Source organism: Leopardus geoffroyi, chromosome A2 (assembly GCF_018350155.1).
Source record: "Leopardus geoffroyi isolate Oge1 chromosome A2, O.geoffroyi_Oge1_pat1.0, whole genome shotgun sequence".
In the NCBI taxonomy this organism is placed as follows: Eukaryota; Metazoa; Chordata; class Mammalia; order Carnivora; family Felidae; genus Leopardus; species Leopardus geoffroyi.
The window spans coordinates 94,198,755-94,220,042 of NC_059331.1; the positions used below are offsets into that span (position 1 = coordinate 94,198,755).

The window sequence follows — 21,288 nt, forward strand, 5'->3', positions numbered from 1 at the left end:
GAGAGAGAGAGAGAGAGAGCCAGGGAGGGACAGAGAGAGAGGGAGACACAGAATCTGAAGCAGGCTCCAGGCTCTGAGTTGTCAGCCCAGAGCGGGGCATGGGGCTCGAACTCAGACACCATGAGATTATGAGCTGACCCTAAATCGGTCGCTTAACTGACTGAGCCATCCAGGGGCTAAGCCTCATGGAAATTCTTTAGACCTTGGAATATGCGCAGCTATCATAATACCAACACAATCACAAAAAAAAATGCCATCCTTCTCTCTTTACAGTGAGTTTGAAAAAAATCTGGTGAAACAATGTATGCAGAAAGCAGCAGAGGCAGATGCCCTGGGCTCTTCATGTTCACTACAAAGGGCTCTGGCGCCACCGTGTGGCCACATAGCACAGCAGCCCACCACTGAAACAACTCTGCAGAAGCTGTGAAGTCTGGACTTACCAAAGGCCCCCTTTCCACACTGAGAAGATGAATATGGTTTCCTTGGTAAGAACCCTATCCCGCCTCAGACGGAAACAGTGCATAAAGTTCGCTTTAATTGTCCACCAACCTATTTCTGTGTTTTGTGTTGAATTATCCCAACTGACCACTCTCCCTGTGAAGTTCATGATGTTCTTAAGGATTCTGTAGCTGCCCTTATCAGGAGAGATAAACATGTTGCATGATGGACAAGAACATGATCAGGAAAGAGCTATAATAGAGGTGTGTAGACAAAAATGAGGGCGTTGGGGGAGGCTAACTTGAATACAAAAGCAGAACTAAAGACAGGCTGACAGCAAGGGCTGAGTGGGAGAATTCAACTCAATTTTTTTTTTTTTTTTTTTGAGCTGCAGTTACTATGAGTCATGCTCTCTGCTCAGGGCTAGAGATATGAAAAAAGCTAACACTTTAACAAGCTCACTGAGGAACGAGAAATCTTCAGGAAGTCCTAAGGAATCAAAACCAATACACTTAGAAAACCTCTGGTTAACCCAAGGAAGCAGTGCTTTGGGGGAAGAACCCTACCAAGTTTATAAAGCTAATTTCTAGACATAAACATGTTACTAGACAAGAGTAAATTTCAATCGATATATGCCACTTCTGGTTTTGGGGAGAAAACAAAATCTTTCTTTTTCCCCATGAAAAAACTTTCACTCTTCAGAGGCCAAGTTCAAAAAACATCCACTTCTCCACTACATTTTCCATAACAAAATAAATGCCAAATCATTGCTCCATCACTTCCATGAATTTTAGGCACCTCTGTCTGTATTTTATTACCCAGTTCTTGGTTCTAAGTGCTTCTGCAATTTTTTCACTAGTGAACTCAGTTATTCATATATCTTATCACCCCATTTTACTCAAAGGGCATACATTCTGAAGACAAAGAACAACTCATCAATTTTTGCAGTTTTTTTTTTTTTTAATTTATTCAGAGAGAGAGAGAGAGAGCATGTGAGCAGGGGAGGGGCAGAGAGAGAGAGAGGAGACAGAGAATTCCAAGTAGGCTCAGCACTGTCAGTGCAGAGCCCCACACGGGGCTTGATCCCATGAACTGTGAGATCACGACCTGAGCCAAAGTCAAGAGTTGGACGCTTAACTGGCTAAGCCACCCAGGCGCCTCATCAATTTTTGCAGTTTCAGAGTCGTACCCTCCATCCCGTTCAGCTGGTCTTGACTCCCATCAGACCAAGGCTCACTCACTGTCCTTCACCCCTCCCCACAAGACTGTGGGCATCTCACATTTCTCTTCTTTCTCCTAATCTCTGAGAAAAAGGGGGCCCCTGCTTCTGCGCAAAGATAATTTTTCTGCCATGTTCTGCTTCTCCTCTCTGTTCACTTTTCTCCAGTACCTAATTCCATCAACTAATCTCTTTTTTTCATAGATCTTCAATCTCTCTCTACATGCAGCTCTCTTCTTCTCAGCCTGTAAGAAGAATCTAATCTCTCTCAACCTTGAAAGAATGTTCTCTAGCTGCTGCTCCAGCTCTCCTTCCTTTTGCATCCAACCTATCGGGGTCTGTTCCCCACTTCTCCATTGCTGCACTCAGTATGGCTTCCTCCCTCAATGTTTGCATACAGTTAACTGAGTCATCTCAAAGGTTGAATCCAACAGTCTTTTTTACTTCTTACCTTATTTGACCTTTTCATAGCACTTCACACTGTCGACCACTTGCTCCTTAAATTCTCCCCAAGAAGAAGCAATTTATCCAGCTCTTTGCGATATACTATGTTCTTTACTAAGCCTGAGAAATCAAATGAAGAGAAATGGCCCCTGCCTCTGAACAGTTGACAGTTTAGCAGAGAACACAGAGTACAAAGTAAGGAAAGTGCAGAAGTCTCTGAGTCTTCTGGTTCTCCTACTGAACTTTTCCATGTTCCCCTTTCCCTACAACAAAGGTCTCTTCAATTTTTTTATCATATACCCTATCTATGTATACATCCCTAATATACTTATAAATATAAGCACATATATACAATCATAGGCTAAAATCTGAACATAATAAGGTAAGATTTGTCACTATCTATGCTAGATATAAATCCACATTTCAAATGGTCTTCTGGATGGCTTTCCCAAAAATTACTTTGTAATGAAACTGACAAAGAGGTTTAACTTGAAGTAAGAAAAAATGCCAGCTCAAGGATATTTATACACTGTTGGTGGGAATTTTAACCGGTACAGCTGCTATAAAAAAGAAAAAGAAAAAAAAAAAAAACAGTATGGCAAGTTCCTAAACAAATTAAAAATAGAACTACCATATCATCCAGCAAGCCCACTTCTGGATATATATATATATATATATATATATATATATATATATATACACACACACACACATATATATATGCATATATATACGTGTATATATATGCATATATATATGTGTGTGTGTATATATATATATATATATATATATATGAAGGAAATAAAATCACCATATTGAAGAGATCTCTTGAAGAGATGCATTTGATATATTATATTATGCATTTGATATATTATATATACTCAAATGCAAACACATACACACACACTGGAATATTGTTCAGACATAAAAAAGAAGAAAATTCTGCCATTTGTGACAACATATATGAAACTTGAGCACATTATGCTAAGTGAAATAAGGAAGAGAAAGACAAACACAGAGAAAGATATCACTTACATGTGGAGAGAACAGACTGGTGGATTCCAGAATCCAGGGCAGGGGTGGGGAGGTGTGGAATGGGCGAAAGTGGTGAAAATACAAACTTCCAGTTATAAGGTGAGTAAGTCCTGGTGATGGAATGTATAGCATGGTGACTATACTAAACAATACTGCATTGTATATTTGAAAATTGCTAAGAGAGTAGTGCTTAAAAGTCCTCACCACAAAAAGAAAATTGTTAACAATGTGAGGTCATGAATTTGTTAACTAACCACGTTACATGTCAATTATATCTCAATGAAGCTGACAAAAAATAAAAACAAAAGACAGCAGCAACAAAACATGCCAGTTCTTTCACCTTTTTGTTGGCTTATGCTTTCATTATAGATATTTATCTTCAAACTGCAATTTCTTTGCAAGAGTCTTTTAAATGACTGTTTAAGTTGACTTATAGAATTCAGCATAATGATAGACACACACACACACTGCACTTAATGAGTATTTATTAACAAAGTAATATGCATTAGGGCTTTGGTATTTTCTGTGCTAAGAAAAAAATATGTTTCGGGTCCTTAGGAAGACTTTAGAAACCCAAGGTGCTGAAACTGGAAAAGCTGCTAAGAAGGGGCTCTGGGTCACTTTGCATAAATTCTCCTCTCTCAGGAATATAAATAACATGTCATATAGATTTGCCTTCTTGGTACCCTTAGTATTGCTTTTCAGTTATGGCATCTGGCAATTTTTTTAATTAAAAGGAAAAATTAATTCTATGGTAGCAAGGAGCTTCATAGTGGAACCAAGCAGTGTTCCCACTGAGTATTCGCCACGTCCAGCCGTACCTGGCAAGCCAGCAGGAAGACCGTGTGAGAGATCCTCCACACAAGGATGCTCATGGTCAAGACATATAAGGGCTTGCTTTGGTACTAACACCCTCCAGTGTAAGACTAAGCTGTGAGTAACAAGTTTACCCTGAACTTTCAAACAGGCTTCAGAATGAGGAAGACATTAAGCCCAATGAAGGAAGAAATCAAAGTTCCCAAGCTTGGTATGAACACAAGGATCAGAGTTGGAGGTGAATGGAGAATGTGGCAGAGACTTCTAGCTGTTTGCCAAAATTTGCTACCCATTTCCACGCTAACAGACCTTAAAAGCTGGCCACTGGGCCAGAGACTACATTTCTCTGCCTACCTTGACACATGACTAAATTATCAGCAATAGAATGTGAGAGAAAGTGCAATTTCTGCCTCGATAATTGCTTTGGACTTGTACTCTCTCCTTTTCCTGCCAGCTAGACCATGGATCTGCCTACGCCACGCTTCAACCATGATGCCAAGAACAGTGCCCTAGGAGACAGCAGAGCTGCCAGATGGAAGGGGTCAGTATGGTGTGCCTAAATGACGTCATAGAGCAGAACAACCTCACCAACATGGAACACCTGCTGCAGGACTATTACAGGACAGTGAAACCACTTGTTTAAACGCCCTATTTGGTCTTCTTTGTCAGAGTAGCTTAGCCAACACTCTAACGGATACCGAGGGGAAACTGAATGGATTATTGGATGGTTTCTGTTAACTGTTACTCTCTTGAATCCACCCACCCCCAACCCCAACCAAGTACAGCCTGAGGAAACTTTGGCTGCGTATTTGTGGTTATAGAGGTAGTGTTAAACATGAGAACTGGCATCAAGCGGACTTTGGCTGAAGTCCCAGCTTGACCTCTAAAAACTATACAACTTTGATTGAGTTACTTGAACTTTCCAAGCTTCAGTTCACCTGTAAACAGAGGATTATAGCAATACAGTGGGGATACTGAGAGAACCAAACGCAGTCCTGGGAAAGAGTAGGAATTTCAGAACTGATAGTGTCCTTTCTTCTGAAAGCTCAAATCCAGGAATCAGTAGGCATGGTTCTTTATGCCAAGGACTTTTTATAAGCCAGAGTCCATTACAAGAGACTTTAGGTCTAACTCTACCAATCAGCCTTCTTGAACTATCTATTGAACCAGCTCCCCCTATCCAACACTCTCCAGCTCCCCATTTCCTGCAACCCAAAACAGGTAAGGCTGTAATTTCTGTGACAATGACAACTCTGGACCTACATGTTCCTATAATAGAAAACAAGAAGGATACAGACTAAGGAAGGTGGGTAAGAGTGTGTCCTGTTTGAAAGAAATAAGTAACAATGGATATGTGCCACAGTTTTTCTCTAAATGATGTCTAGACATTCATAGACTCCATATTTATGTGCCCAATACAACTTTTCTGAGACCAAGGACTAAAATCACCTTCCACAAACATTTACAATGAGTCTATTCCATCAATCCCTATGTTACAAGAGATACAAGGATTAAAGTTGGCAAGGTCTCTACTTGCTTAAAGTTCACATTTTAATGAGGATAACAGAAACACATATAAAAATATTTAATATAGACAGACTCTAAAAAGTGCTATATCAAACAAGCTAGGGTATGGGCTTAGCTACTATAACAAAGAGGACCAAGATGGAATGGTTTAAGCAAGAGTGTATTTCACTATCACATAACATCTGATATACACATGTGGTGGAAGGAGAAATTGCCTAGTTTAAGTAATATTATGGAAATTGTGAAATCTATCCCCTTGGTCCTAGTGCTTCTTTTTCTTCTAAGATACAACCCTTTTACAGCTCCCCAGTGTAAATCTTCAAGTTACTGAGATTTCACTCCCTATACTAGAACATATTTTCAAAAAAAGCACTGAAATATTTATTTATAGTAGGATGTAAATAACTGGTGAGGCTTAATATGGTACCATTTGGTACCATTTCCAGGGACTTTAGCCCTTTGATGAATTACAACAGATACAAAGACAATAGGGGTGCCTGGGTGGCTCAGTCGGCTAAGCATCTGACTCTTGATGTCAGCTCAGGTCATAATCTCTTGGTTGGTGGGATTGAGCCCTGCGTCAAATTCTCAGGCTCTACACGATGGTATGAAGCCTGCTTGGGATTCTCTCTCTCTCTCTCTCTCTCTCTCTCTCTCTCTGTCTCTCAAAATAATTTTTTTAAAAAAGATCCAAAGAGAATAGAATATATTTTGTCATGGAATTCTGAGCATCATTAAGCAGTATTTGGGCAGAGATAGATCTGTGAGCACCAAAATAAACCAGCTATTCTTAAAATCTATCCAGAATAGATGTTGAATCTTAACAGTGTTGGTAAAAGAACAATAAATTGGGTTGGGGTAAATTACGTGGAAGAATTTTTTAATCCCAAGCCCAACAGTAGAACTTCTGTCTACTCCCAACCACCTTCACATACAGACTTGGGGACAAACTAATCACACACAGTACTTTGATCATTAACAGGAAATCTTGAGAGAGTGAAGAGAATTTATCATAGAAGGGTAGCAGAATTAGAAAATTAGGCCAGTAGACCTTTACCATGTGTGCATTAAAATTATCATTTTGACAAAATATTTCTTCATGAATTTCAGGTAATTTTTTCCTTGTCTTAAGATATATCTGACCATTCTTAGTAAGTAGACTTGGAAATATGTTGATCATAATTTGAATTACTGTGCCCTTAGGAGTTAGTTTGATTTCCCAAGGAGATAAACTAAATAAAGTTCTTATCATCAACTTACAATTTACTGTGTATTGCTCTTGTGATTATTTTCAATGGTGCGATCATTTTTATTTTATCTTTTACACCATCATACTCCATTCTTCTTAAATGGCAGTCATCCCATCAAGTTCTAAGATTAAGTTGCTTATTGGTCAGAGAGAAGTATTCATAGATCCTAAATTATTGTTACTTTCCCCATGACATGTTCATGTGAAATCACTAGTTTAGTTCAAATAACACTGAAGAACTGTTTTGTTAGTATACTCTCTTGCTATAGTTTAAGTTCATCACAAAATATTCTGAATGATCCATATTCGATTGTAGCTCACAGTTGAATTCCTATTTTAAAATTCTCTAGTGCTTATGTGTCATGCCAAAACCGGTAGTCTGATTTTCAAAATTTTCAAAATTCAAACTGGTAACACTGTTTTCCACAAATCATACTGGTTTTAAAAAGTTTGTGCTATATAGAGGTTGACTCAGAACATTTTACATGCTTTGGCTTTGTGTTTCTCAAAAAAACAAAACAAAAACAAAACACTTTTTCTTTATCTCATACCCAAATCACAGGTCATTTGTATGCAAAAATTGCAGAAATTTCATTTGTAATATTAACCCCTGATGACTCAGTATTAGTTCTTTAATACCATGGTTTTTTAATCCAACATTGTGTTACCTTTATAATATCTACAAACTAATTTGTAAACAACCTCATATTTTGAATCTTTTCACTTTGAAATATAGGGTTGCTGGAGAGGAGGTGGGTGGGGCAGATGGGCTAGATGGGTAATGGACATTAAGAGGGGCACTTGTTGGGATGAGCACTGGGTGTTATATGTAAGTGATGAATCACTAAATTCTACTCCTGAAACCAATACTACACTAAATGTTAGCTAACTTGAATTTAAACTAAATTAAATTAAGCTTAATTTAATTTTAAAAATTTTAGTTTAAGTATAAAACAAAACATTTGGGCTTGATTTTACAGGTTTTAATTAGAAGAAGAAAAACAGTTTTCGTTGGAATTTTCTATAATTAGCCAACTTATATTAATATAATAATAACTTCCTTATTCTCTTCATGTGCAAAATATATTATTAAAAAGAGAATGACCTTTGTTCTACCAAAGCTTAAAAAATGAAAGCAATATTGCTTTGCTCAATCACTTAAAACCCAAGATCATTTGAAAAATTCAACAATGCTTAGACTCATTCTTAATTCTTTGTGGTTTGTGCAATAAATACAGAGAGGTTTTTTTTTTCCAAAACTTTTTTAAGTTATTATTTTCTAGTTTCACTAGAAATAAAGTGTAAGATTCTATTTCTACCACAAGGCGTCAGTCCATGGTAATTTAATCTTCAAAGGGCTTTAATATTACCCGGTGGAAAGTCAATGAGTACAAAAAAAATACATATTAAAACAGGCACAGCCCTTAGTTGATTACAATCATGAAATTGCAGTTGAGAGTTTATCTTCCTTTGTTTTTCTAATCAGGTTAGCTCTGGGGATGTTGTGCACTAACTCCCCAAATGTTGCAATTCAGGTTTCAGACACGCTAACCCTGAGGCTGGTTCCAACTCAGAGTTAAATCCCCCGCACACATTCTCTTTCTCCATAACCCTCATTTTTTAAAAACACCCCAACACTTTTAAATAGTGACAGTAGCTTTAATTTCAGTTTGGAGTACCTGATTGGGTTAGGTATGGGAAGTTGGCTTTAATATATCAGAGGCGAGGAAGAGGAGTTAGCATGGAGTTGAAGGGCTTATGACAGAGTTTGTGCAGTTTAGCGTGCAAGACTGCGAAGTTTTAAATGGACTAGCTAAGCTCTAAAGCAGTCCATGTCATAGTGTGATCTGAGAGTGCTCCAGCATCACCTGGGAACTTGTTAGAAATTCGGAAACTCGGGTCCCATCCCAGACTTGCGGATCAGGAAACCCCGAGGGAGGCCCCAATCAGTGTGTTAGCAAGGCCTGCAGGTGATACGCATTAAAGTTTGAGCACCACTGCTCCAAAGAATTACACCAGTGTTCGTTACTTAGATTAACCAAAGTGGGAGGCCGAGGAGCAGACCTGAGGCAGGAGACAGGGCCATTTGAAAGAAAATTGGGAGCAGCCAGGTTGCAATGTGGGGATACCCTTGATTGGGTCTCTGGGACCTCCGAGGAATGCCACTCCAAGGAGCCGCGCGGACTCCAGGCACCTGCAGGTGGCGCTGGACGGGCCACTGACACGGAGGCGGGGTCTGCAGCCAGAGTGCAAGCTTTGGACTCCCAGGGCTTGGACGCCGCGTGGGGCTGGCACTTCCCCGCAGCAGTTGCGCCGCAACTTACCGTCCGGACGGTTGCGCCTAGAAGCGGGTGAGTCCCTAGAATCGTCCCAGCTCGCCGCTTGCTCCCCGTCTCCGGGTGCCCCTGGGAGGGCGGGCGCGGGCTCCCAGTCTCGGGAAGGCTGTAGCGGGTTGCAAGCCTCCCAGCCCTGGGGCGGAGGCGCTCCGGGGCGAGCGTAGCTCAATTCTCCCCTTATGCGCGGCTCCAGGACGCGCTGCCCTCCTGCCTAGCTCTCCCCGGAGCACACTGCTCCGTTGTGGCCGGTCCAGGGGCTGGGAGCCAGGGACTCAAGGAAGTCTTTTCGCTAGGGGCTTGGGGAGTATGATGGGTTATTAAGTTTGTCCTTCGGTTGGGTTCTGATGGCAAGTTTTCCAGCTTGGCAAAATCGCGGCGGGTTTGCATAGCATTGATGAATGGTACATAGCGCTTAAAATCGTGTGACTTGACTTCAGGTTTCCTAGTAACAGGAAGTTTTCATTTTAAGTTCTGGGAACATTAGTCCTACTCTTTCAGGATCTGGTTTGAGATTCAAGTTCTCTCCAAATAGTGGATCAAGGCTTCATATATGTCATGGGTCAAACCCACCAGAAGGGGTTTATAGACATAAACATTTACAAACACTTCTAAATTTCTTTCCCTGTATTAAAAAAAAAAAAAAAATCCCACAATATCCTGACATTGACTAAGATTTATTTAACACAGATATTAAGCAATGCTTTAAAAAAAAAAAAAAAAAAGAAAGAAAAAAAAACCAGCCCAGTGAAAAAACATCTTCTCTTTACATAGTTAAATGTGGTGAAACAAGTATATGCTTGAAAGTTTAGAAGGTTTGGAAATGCAAAGCAATTCATATTGTATTCTAGTCATCCAGTTTCTTCATATTCTAAACTCTTTGACAAAAACATGAGTCAGTTGGGCTGTGTCAATATTTAGCAGGAACATCAGGTCAGCAGCCATCCTGGTACAGCAAAACAGAACAGTCGCATCAAAAATATGTTTTGCTTTTTAAATGGGATGAAAGTTAGAGAACTTTGGGTCAAATCTGGAGTTCCAAACATCTGAACACTGTAGTTTCCTGGGTTTTTTTTTTCTTTCGTGAAAAGATTTTACTGTAGAATTTAAATTATACATTTGGTTAATGTCTGATGGAAACCAACATATTTGATTTGACTGGTATTTTATTTTCTTGGTTTCTGGCACAAATCTAACTGTGGACCACAGAGCCAACAGGCTCCCTCACTGCCCTGGACTTTTCCTTGGCCTTGCTCTTCAGTATGGTCTTCCTACAGTGCAGATGAATGGGTGGATACTTCTCCAAGGCCACTTTGCCTTTTCACCCAGATTCTGTATGAAGTGGCCCTCACTCAGCAAATGCCGCCAACTTGCTTGACGCCCCAGGACCAGGTCTGCAAGAGAGCCCTCACCCTTTCCGTGCCACAATCTGTCTATAAAACTGCCTTCCTTTAGAATTCATTGCATTACCATGCGGTTAGTTGTTGAAATTTCTGCCCTCTCCCCTAGACTTTGAGGTTTTGAGAGCAGAGGCTCTATCTCATTTAACCTCACATTCCCACTGCCTAATATTATTGTTCACAATAGAATTAATGAATTTATATTGAATAAGTGTAGATTTGTGTGTTAACATCTTTGCCATCCTACAACTCAGAGTTAAAACATCTAAACATAGTGCATTATATTTTGTTCGATTACAGTAGATAAAACTTCTATTCTTATTCGTAGACACACACCCACCTCCCAGAGTACTCTATAATGTTGGTTAAATCACTAAATGATTTGGAATAATATTTATTAAGGAAATAAACTGTGAGCTCCTCCAGAACAGACATAAAGTCTCATTTCTTTTTCCTCAGTGTCTATTATAAAGTTGAGTTCCATAAATATCTGAAGATTGGCATATGCTTTACTCAGGAGTCTTTAAAATGCCAGCGATAGATACCCTATTGAAACTAAAGCAAAAAAGGAAATGTATTGGCTTGTGTGACTGAAAAATTCATTATCTGGTCTCCGGAACTCTAAATACTTAAAATATATCACCAGGACTCTTCTGTGTCTTTCCCCATTTCTTGCTTGTACTTTTGTGTGTTGGATTTCTCCTGTTCTGTTGAAGATATCTTCCTCCTTACGGCAGGTAGAAGAAAGCATAGAAGGCTTCAATCATCCCAACTTAAAAACATGTTAAGGACATCTCTTTATCTTCCACTTCCATATATAAATATCAAAGAGGGACTCTAATAATTCAACTGCGGTTGTATGCCATCTGTAAGCCAATCAGTGCCATCAAGGAAACAGAGAACAGTGATTAGCCAAGACTGAGTCATATGCCGAAGGAGGGCCATTTCTCCAAATGGAGAAAATGTGGGCAGAACAAAACAAATATCCTCAGCATGAACACTGCAAATTTTCTAGAATGATAATATATGGAAAATGTTCTCAGAGCACTTCAACAAAGGCAAATGGTTGGCATTATATAAAGATGGCTCCTCTTTATTTTTTGAGAAAAGCAAACCTTTAAAAGTTGGAGAATGCGGGCGCCTGGGTGGCTCAGTCAGTGAAGCATCTGACTTCGGCTCAGGTCATGATCTCACAGTTCGTGAGTTTGAGCCCCACATCAGGCTCTGTGCTGACAGCTTAGAGCCTGGAGCCTGCTTCAAATTCTGTCTCCCTCTCTTCCTGCTCCTCCCCGCTCATGCTCTGTCTCTCTCTCCTTCAAAAATAAATAAAAACATTAAAAGAAATTTTTTTTAATAAATAAAAGTTGGAGAATGTTTAAAGTATTTTAAGCTACTCCTGGAAACAACTTTGCACTTAATAAAGTATTATAGGTGGTCTAAAATTCAGGAACACTGGAATGTTTCTGTCAATCAAGTTGTTGTATATCTAATCTGTTTTTCTCATTGAAGTGCAAATTGGTGAGGTAGTCCTCAGAAATAAATTTACAACTAATAAAAAACAGTGAATAATATTGTAATGTTTCTCTTCCTTAAAAAAAAAAAAAAATAATAATGCCACCCCAAGCCTGAGGAGGACCTGTGAAGGGTGTTAAGAAAGAGATTCTTTTGTCAGGCAGGAAGTTTGGAGAATTAGCATGTCAATGATTGAACACGATTCAACAACCCCTGTGGAAATATACTAACAGTTCATGTCTTACCTGCAAAAACCAACCTGTTACTCCAATGAGAAAATGACACTCTGAACATACAGCTTTTGGTCCTTTATGCCACTATCAGGGTCCACCTTTCCAAAAGCGTCTGTTCTGTTTACTGTCTGAACCTCAGAATACATTGTCCCCATAAAGTCATTTAATTGTTTCAGATTCCAGTATCAACCCCAAAAGTCTATTCAACCCAACTTCCTAAAGGATAATCTTACATCAGCCAATTCCAACCTCTACTGATAGCATTGTGCCTCAAAAAAAAAAAAAAAAAAAAAAGCATTCCTAATTCTATTTACCTTTGAGCAGAGTTGGCTTTCCTCTAAATGAGCACCAGGAGTCAACTTCTCCTAAAATAAAAGGTGACATCTGACTCTTTGAATTCCCTATAGACATGTTTGTCACTCATTGCACCAATAGTCAACAAAGAAAAGCAGTTACTGTTGACACAAGGGCACTAGTTTGAGATTCTTACAGATTATGTGAGGTTAAATAGTAAATCAGTCACTATCTGTATTTTAATTATACTTTCTAGGCCACTCTCGTCCTAATGTGAGTAAATTTTTCATATTGCCCTATCTATCCAACATTAGACTCAAAGAAGATAATTGTGTTTTCATAGGTGGCTGAAGCAATTCTATTTTACAGAATTAATGGAGAACAGACAAGACATTACAAACCAAGAACCTTGGACAATGAAACCTAGGAGAAATCTAGAAGAAGATGATTATTTGGTAATATAATAATAATAATTAATTAAAATCTAGAAACATGATTTTAATGCTGTCCTCCATCTCCTAGGGTTGTAAAAGTGATTTTCACCCTAGCTGCCTGATATCTTGACTCTGATTCCTGTCACTGATATTGTGATGGGTGAAGGTATAGTGTGGTATGTAAGAGAAAGTCTACCTTGATTGACTTGTCATGGACTTAGTTGAATAACCTCAAATAAGTCACCGAAAATCCTGGGTCTTGGTTTTTCAATAAAATGAGAGAGTTGGACTAATTCATCTCCAAGGCCCTTCCAATTCCTTCTAACATACTGTGGGTCTAAATTTGTAGAAAGAGTCACCAGTGCCCATATAACAGTAATTTTGTGAGCATGCATTTTTTTTTCCATAGGTATTATGGCAGCTTACCAAGAGATCATCAAGTTAATTGATGATTCACCATTTAAACAAATAAATTCCATTTTGGAATAAGAATCATTTGTCCCACTTTTGTGCCACCTTACATTACTCGACTGAAAAAGTGTTGGAAATTTTTTGTTCCAAACCCTTTTCACCTTTCTAAATGGTATTGCCTGCAGTTGTTACAGAAATTATTTTACCTTAATTATTTTAATAGGAAAAATAGTATATATAATAATTATATTAGTGTCACTTATTTATATTATTTTATTAATTATTTTAATGGGAATAATAAGATAGTACTAGCACACATTCTATAAAATAAGTGTGCATAAAATAAAATCATCTTCATTTTTCAAGTTAACCATCTTACCTGCTGTTCTATAAATCTTCATCATTAACCAGAAAATTGATCTCAGTCGACTGTACTTAGATTGTTTTAACATGCAGAGATGACAGAAGCTGTATCATGCTCAACTCCCTTCTAAATGGAGCACCTGGAAAAAGCATTGGATGTAACAGTGATTTATCACTGAAAGTAAAAGTCAAATGGCAAGAGGCTACTTTTAAACACTAAAAATGATAGAGAACTATGTGAATTAAGGTTATTCTGCATAAAATGAGGAAATGAACAAGATCATGACTAATATTTTGAGCACTAAAATTTTATGGTTCTACATATAGAGCTCTAAGAAATGAGAAATAACATACTGGGTGAAAAAGTAAATTTATTAATTAAAGCAATACAATATGAAACATTCTAAGTTCTTATTTAGAAGTGTTGTGTTGTTTTGTTTTGTTTTGGTTTGGTTTGTTTTACCTTGCTGGTGTATCAGTCAGTTGGGGAAATGACCAAATATTCAAAGCATTCTTCTTTTGAGTTGTTGACTGCTTAGAAGTGCAACTGGGTAAAGAAGTATAACTTTCTTAGGAAATAGATCATCCCTATGGGATTTAACTACTTATATAAACTTTGCACCTTCTGATAGAGTAGTTGACAATCACTAATTACACAAATGAGATATTTTAGAAATATAAAATCAAAGTATATCATGATGGAAATTAGATATTTTCATAATTGTAATGACTATATTCTTCTTGATCCTTTGTACTTGACTTAATGAAGAATTCACTCTTTAATTCTTTGTGGAGAGTTGCCCAGTAACCAATAAAAATATTATAAAACAAATACAACTATCTATGTAACCTACAAGTATTATTTTTACCAAGGATTCCTGAATTTTTTTTTAAGTTTTTCAATTTTAGTTTCCCACTTACATTATTCTATTCTTTGGTGCCTTCAACATAGAAACACAATGGTGTGAGCTTTAATGGAGATATCTTCGGTCTTAAAGCATGTATCCTTCTGTCTTACAGAAAAATGAGTAACAGAAACTAATGGAGAATCCTAGAGGCATGTGGGTGGCTCAGTAGGTTAAGAATCCAATTCTTGGTTTCGGCTTGGGTCATGACCTCACAGTTCGTGAGATCGAGCCCTGTGTTGGGTTCTATGCTGGCAGTGCAGAGCCTGCTTGGGATTCTCTCTCCCCCTCTCTGCCCTTCCCCACTTATGCGTGCTCTCTCTCTCTCTCTCTCTTTCAAAAAATAAATAAACGTTTTTTAAAATTTTATAATGGAGAATCCTAACATAGCTAAGTCTACCTTTGATCAGTGCTACATAGGACTATGATATCTTCAGCTAACCGGTATCCAAAAGCAAGGTTCTGAATGTCCTTTTTTACTAATAAGCACAATGAGCAAAATAAGTAATTAGTTGAAGAGAAATCCCATTATTTTGTTTAATTTTTAAATGTTTATTTTCTTTCCATTGTAGAATAAGGACTCAGGTGAGACCAGCATGCTAAAAAGACCTGTGCCTTTGCACACGCACCAAACAACCCATTTTGATGAATTTGATTGCCCCGCGGAGCTTCAACACAAACAGGATCTCTTTCCAAAGTGGCGCTTGCCAATTAAAATTGCTGCTATCGTATCATCTCTGACTTTTCTTTACACTCTTCTGAGGGAAATAATTCACCCTTTTGTAACTTCCCATCAACATTATTTTTATAAAATTCCAATCCTGGTCATCAACAAAGTCTTGCCAATGGTTTCCATCACCCTCTTGGCACTGGTTTATTTGCCAGGTGTCATAGCAGCAGTTGTACAGCTTCATAATGGAACCAAATATAAGAAATTTCCACATTGGTTGGATAGATGGATGTTAACAAGAAAACAATTTGGGCTTCTCAGTTTCTTTTTTGCTGTACTGCATGCGATCTATAGTTTATCCTATCCAATGAGGCGATCCTACAGATACAAGTTGCTAAACTGGGCATATCAACAGGTAGGTGACAATATTGATAATATCACTAAACTAAAAAGTCTAAGTCATCTACAGATTAACTCTATCTTATTTTAATATCAATACCCCAAACCTGTCTTGAAATGCTGTGCTGGGAATGTAATCTGCATTTTTAAATGTTTTAGTGTAAATCTTCATTGGGGCTTGTTATAAATAGTTTTACGCTGAGGATTTTTTTTTTTTCAGTTGAAAATAGTAAACTACAATTTGAACAAAATAAATATGTGTTTTGTTCATGGACAGGGCCACACAGCAACCTTCTGCCACCCTCATAAGATTACTTTGTAACTCTAATTGTTCTTCACCACACAAGCATGCACATTACAATTCTAAGCATCAAATAACTATTACATAAATTAATAAAACAGATTATGTAAATGTTGCATTCAAGGAAAGAGACTGATGTCTCCTATGTCACTTCGCTTAGAGGAATGCAAAAAAAAGTCACAGATTTGTGGAGGCTCCAAGTTAGTAGGCCCTCCCGTCATAGACGGAATGTAGAAAGAAGGAGGCTCATCTGCCAGAAACCAATGTTGTTTGCATGCCTTTCCTCTTTTTACCCTCTGATAGGTTCAACAAAATAAAGAAGATGCCTGGATTGAGCATGATGTTTGGAGAATGGAAATTTATGTGTCTCTGGGAATTGTGGCACTCGCAATACTGGCTCTGTTAGCTGTGACATCTATTCCATCTGTGAGCGACTCTCTGACATGGAGAGAATTTCACTATATCCAGGTAAATTATATATAAAAGAACTCTGGCCCCTCAGAGAGGCAAATCTTTTTGTGCTTATAATATCATCAAGTATATTGACTTTACACCATAAAAAAGTAACAGATGGTTTTCCAATAGCAAAAATCCCACACTTGTTCCAATCAATAACGTGCTCTCCAATCATTTTTCCCTGTTGCTTCTAAATAGAAGTGTTTTCTAGACATAAATAAAAAGGCATTACTCAAAGAAAAATATTCTAACATTTGAAACTTGTTAGACAATTTTCTATTCACCTACTAACTACAAAGGTGATATTTTAGGAATTTAATATCCACAGTTTTTAAGTTCCCCCAAAATGAAAATATTCTTTTGCCTGTCCCGATTTTATTTATGCCTTTTAAGTTACACAGCTTGGTACTATCCATAAAAAAGCATCTCTCCTTGAAATACGGAGTTTTATCTACCGAAGATATTCTAATATCTAATTTTAAAGGCTGCTTTTTCCAACTTCCATTTCATGTAGCTCTCTCACTGGAAGTTGCTGTATTCTTGGAATTCAAAACTGTCTCAGATTTACTGAGGTTAATCTGCTAGTGGTAGATTACACCCTAAGAAGAGCAATGTGCCAGAATTCACAGGGGGGATTCATGTCTGACCAGAGTCAAAGGACTACATTTAATTTAGTCACAGGCATTGCCAAGATTTTTTAAAGTATATTGCTTTAGCTTTTATGGGTGGGCATTTTTGGAAATTCCCACAAAGTCAGACATTCCCCACTATCTCTTCTACAGGTCTATACATATACTTCTACAGACACTTTATCAGGACATCTGATGAGGCTGGAAAATATGTCTCCATCTGAATTTTTCCAGTGGAGCTTAGAAATGGCACCACATTTTCCAAGCACAGTATTTGCTGATTTTGTAGGCTCAGCATGATAGGCATTAGAGTTCTCCATTCCTCATTAAATAACTTTCTTCTTACATTTGCTCTGCCTGTCACACATATGCTGAGCATCGCTTCTCAGATTTAATTAGGAATTCACACACTGCATCTTGACATTCCAGCCCATTCCCACTATGTACACAATACCTAACCCATAATAAGAATACAGTACATACTTGGTTAACTTGATCTTCAACCAATCACATGTATTTTTCAATTAATAACCTAGAAACTTTTTATTTACAATTCAAGAACTAGTTACTGCATGATTTACCTCGGAGATTTATATTTGAAAATATAAACTTAGCTATTTGATTGTATTCGTTGGGGCTTAAGAGTGCTTACTGCTGAATAATTGTGAGTTGGATTCATTCTGGCAGGCTAATGACCATTTCCAGTAAAATGAATTGAAGTCAAAACTTATCTGGAAAAGCTATTGTCAGAATGCCATAAAATTACGTAGGTGAACAACTGTTTTTAAGCAACTTTTTCTGGATAGTGCCGGGTATCCCAGTGCAAGTTGAAAATTTTCTTCACATCTTCATGTCTCTATGTGTTGTTCAAACAGTGGAAATAATTGTTGGTGTTTTTCTACTTTATCAGGATGTTTGATTTTTAACATGGGCCAAGTTTATTCACTTTAGTATCCATGTACCAAAATCAGAGTCACTTACTTTAGTTGCTTTCATAATTGGTAAAAATCACTAATGCCAAATTGATTTTTTCACTAATCTTCAGTCAACCCATTAATATTTACCGAGCACCCAAAATGCACAAATTGTGTTGATTCTGCAGGGACCCTGTGATGAGTAAGAGTCCCTGATCGTAGATGTCTCTTGATAGAATGAAGGCAAATGCTCAAGAGACAAAGCGCCATCAAATAAATGTCATAAGACAAATGAACAAAATGTGGAGAAAAGGAAGACAGTGTTATTGATTGGCTGAGACTGAGAGATTGATTGTGGATTCTCTTAAATAACCTGGGGACAAAGACATTACCCAAAGTAAGGCAGGGATATGTGAAAAGAATGGAAAGATGTGAGTGGACATTATTGAGAAATATGATAGGGAAATAAACACAGGTGAATGAAAGAATTGCCAAGCAGCAGAATATATCCTGAAAAGGTCAGAAAAAATAAACTCTTACTGAAACCAATCCCACCAACATAATCTTTTTTTTTTCTTTTGCAGAGCAAGCTAGGAATTGTTTGCCTTCTGCTGGGCACTATACATGCATTGATTTTTGCCTGGAATAAATGGGTAGATATAAAACAATTTATATGGTATACACCTCCAACTTTTATGATCGCTGTTTTCCTTCCAATTTTTGTCCTGATTTGTAAAGCCATACTATTCCTGCCATGCTTGAGGAAGAAGATACTAAAGATTAGACATGGTTGGGAAGATGTCACCAAAATTAATAAAACCAAGATGTCTTCCCAGTTGTAGAACTACTGTTTACAAACATTTTTGTTCGATACTGATGTATTTTACCATAAACATTTCAAATTTGTATTTGTTTAATAAAATGACCACTTGAGGGTCTTCATGTTTCTCTTTGGTTATGAGTCATGAGTTTGAAATATGTGTAGTTCTTTGTAGTTTGATTCAAAGCAATAAATAAAATAATCTTCAGCACATTCTCTATGTTCAGTAGAACTAACCTTAATAAAACAATCGCATCTGATTTGTCAGAATGTATAGCATATTTATAAATAACAAAAGGCCATGAAGTACAAGTCCTTGCTACTCACTAAAAGATATCATGAGCCATTAAAAAATGTATTATCTGAATCTACCATGCAAGTATATCTAGTATTTATGATTGTTGTTAAAGAAGTTTCATTTTCCTGTAGTGCCTGGGTGGCTCATAAGTTAAGTATGTGACTCTTGAATGCAGCTCAGGTCATGATCCCAGGGTCATGGAATCAAGTCCCATGTGGGGCTCCGCACTGAACATGGAACCTGCTTGAGATTCTCTCTCTCTCTCTCTCTCTCTCTCTCTCTCTCTCTCTCTCTCCCTCTCTCTCCCCTTCCCCACCCCACTCATGTGCATGCTTTCTCTCTCCTCTTTCTCTCAAAAGTAAAAAAAAAATTCAAAAAGAAGTTTCTTTTCCTGTAACTGGGTGTTATTTATGAAACAACAAACACAAAAAAACACAGATTCTGTCTATACAAGTAAAGAAACAGAACAATATCAGATATATGTCCAGGCAAAATAAAGCTCAGGCTCTCCAGGAGAAAAAGTAAATTCACTCTTCTCTATATGAGTTATGTAGAACTCAGTTGAACATAATACACTGGTAAAACCTTGAACCTGTTCCTCAGAGAGCAACGTAGACATCTGCTGTCAGGACTCTGCAACCCAAATGACTATACTTCACAGGTTTTTTATAATTAGCAAAACTAACCACCAACCATATCTTTTATGTAGGTAAACGATTTGTTATGATTAAAAACAATAGAACTAATGCTAAAGATACAAATTAGGAAAAATAGTACATTCACTGAGTGTTCATTTTAAAAAAAAAATTTTATTCTGTTACAAAGGACTATTCTGTATTATTACATGGGGATCAAGGAGGCTTCTGGAATATAAATTAGAGTTCTATGCACTATTGAGATTCAGACTTACAGAAACAGATCTATGTCTGCAGATAGTGAAGAAGAGTTCAGAGTGGCACAATTGGAAACAGCAGAAAGTAGTGCCCTTGAGAAATAATTCACCATTAGAGAAGAAGGAATTTAGGGCTCTAGAATTGCAAAGCAGACCCTTCAGGGGGATATAACAATGGTCCACTTAACTAAGCATGTGATACATGTCATACCCTTACCAAGCAGCCCTGGGATGCAGCAATCAAGTGCTTGCCCTCTCAACTGCATTTCGTGATGGCATAGTGGCAGCATCTCCAGGACTGAGAGGAAGAACTTGAGCTCCAGCCTTCTGGCAACAAGACATCATGTCGGCTGCAGCTTAGGAAACAATCCACAATATTACAAAGATAGTAATTTTTTTAAATGAAGATTGTTACTAAGAGGATAGATAGGAGAGTTAATGACATATGATAGGAAGACAGAATTTGCAGGAATTCATTACCAATAGAATATGAGGAGTGAGGGAGGAGAAGTTATTTAGAATGGGAATTCTAGGATTTGGTTAGCATGGATGACTTAAAGAATGAGGCCATGGTATTATTTACAATAGCCAAGGTGTAGAAGCAACCCAAGTGTCCATCCACAGATGATAAATAAAGATGTGGCATACATATATACAAGGACATATTACTCAGCCATAAAAAAGAATGAAATCTTGCCACTTAAAACAATTTGCAGTGGATGCAATCTGGAGGGTATACTGCTAAGTGAAATAAGTCAAAGAGAAATACCATATTATTTCACTCACATGTGGAAATTAAGAAAGCAAACGAACAAAGAAAAAGTCAGACATAAAAACAGACTCTTAAATATGGAGAACAAACGTGGTTGCCAAAGGGGAGTTGGGTGGAGGGTTGGGTGAAATAGGTGAAGGGAATTAAGTGTACACTTAGCGTGATGAGCCCTGAGTAATGTATAGAATTGTTGAATCACTATACTATACACCTGAAACTAACATAACACTGTATGTTATACTGGAATTTTAAAAATAAGTATAAATGAATGAATGGATGGATGGATGATGCCATGAAACAGAACAGGGAATTCTACAAGAGAAGATTTTTAAAACAAAACAAAAACTGTGAGTGTGTTCCGTATGTTGTATGCTGTTTACAATCATCTCAGTTGCCAAGGCATGTGGTGTGGTGTTTTAGTTTCAGCATATACACACGTAACTATGAAAGGCATACCGTTTTGGACAATGGGGGAGGGGGGAAATTAAGATATTTCCCTGTTCCTTTGATAAGCTGATTTTCTT

General features: G+C 37.7%; 1 protein-coding gene across 3 annotated transcripts; it reads left to right on the forward strand.

The window, feature by feature from the left end:
* The first annotated feature begins 8,770 nt into the window (after positions 1–8,770).
* STEAP1 (STEAP family member 1) lies at positions 8,771–19,015 on the forward strand. 3 transcript variants are annotated; one of them, XM_045497004.1, is made up of 5 exons: positions 8,771–9,079; positions 12,844–12,955; positions 15,186–15,698; positions 16,287–16,451; positions 18,567–19,015. In XM_045497004.1, exons 2-5 carry the CDS (start codon positions 12,875–12,877, stop codon positions 18,822–18,824), a joined length of 1,017 nt encoding a protein of 338 aa, XP_045352960.1. In that variant the 5' UTR covers positions 8,771–9,079; positions 12,844–12,874; the 3' UTR covers positions 18,825–19,015. The 3 variants fall into 3 exon arrangements, with proteins under 3 accessions (XP_045352960.1, XP_045352959.1, XP_045352961.1); XM_045497003.1 differs by having other exon boundaries at positions 8,772–9,079; positions 12,870–12,955; XM_045497005.1 differs by lacking the exon at positions 12,844–12,955 and having other exon boundaries at positions 8,772–9,079.
* The last annotated feature ends 2,273 nt before the right edge of the window (positions 19,016–21,288 follow it).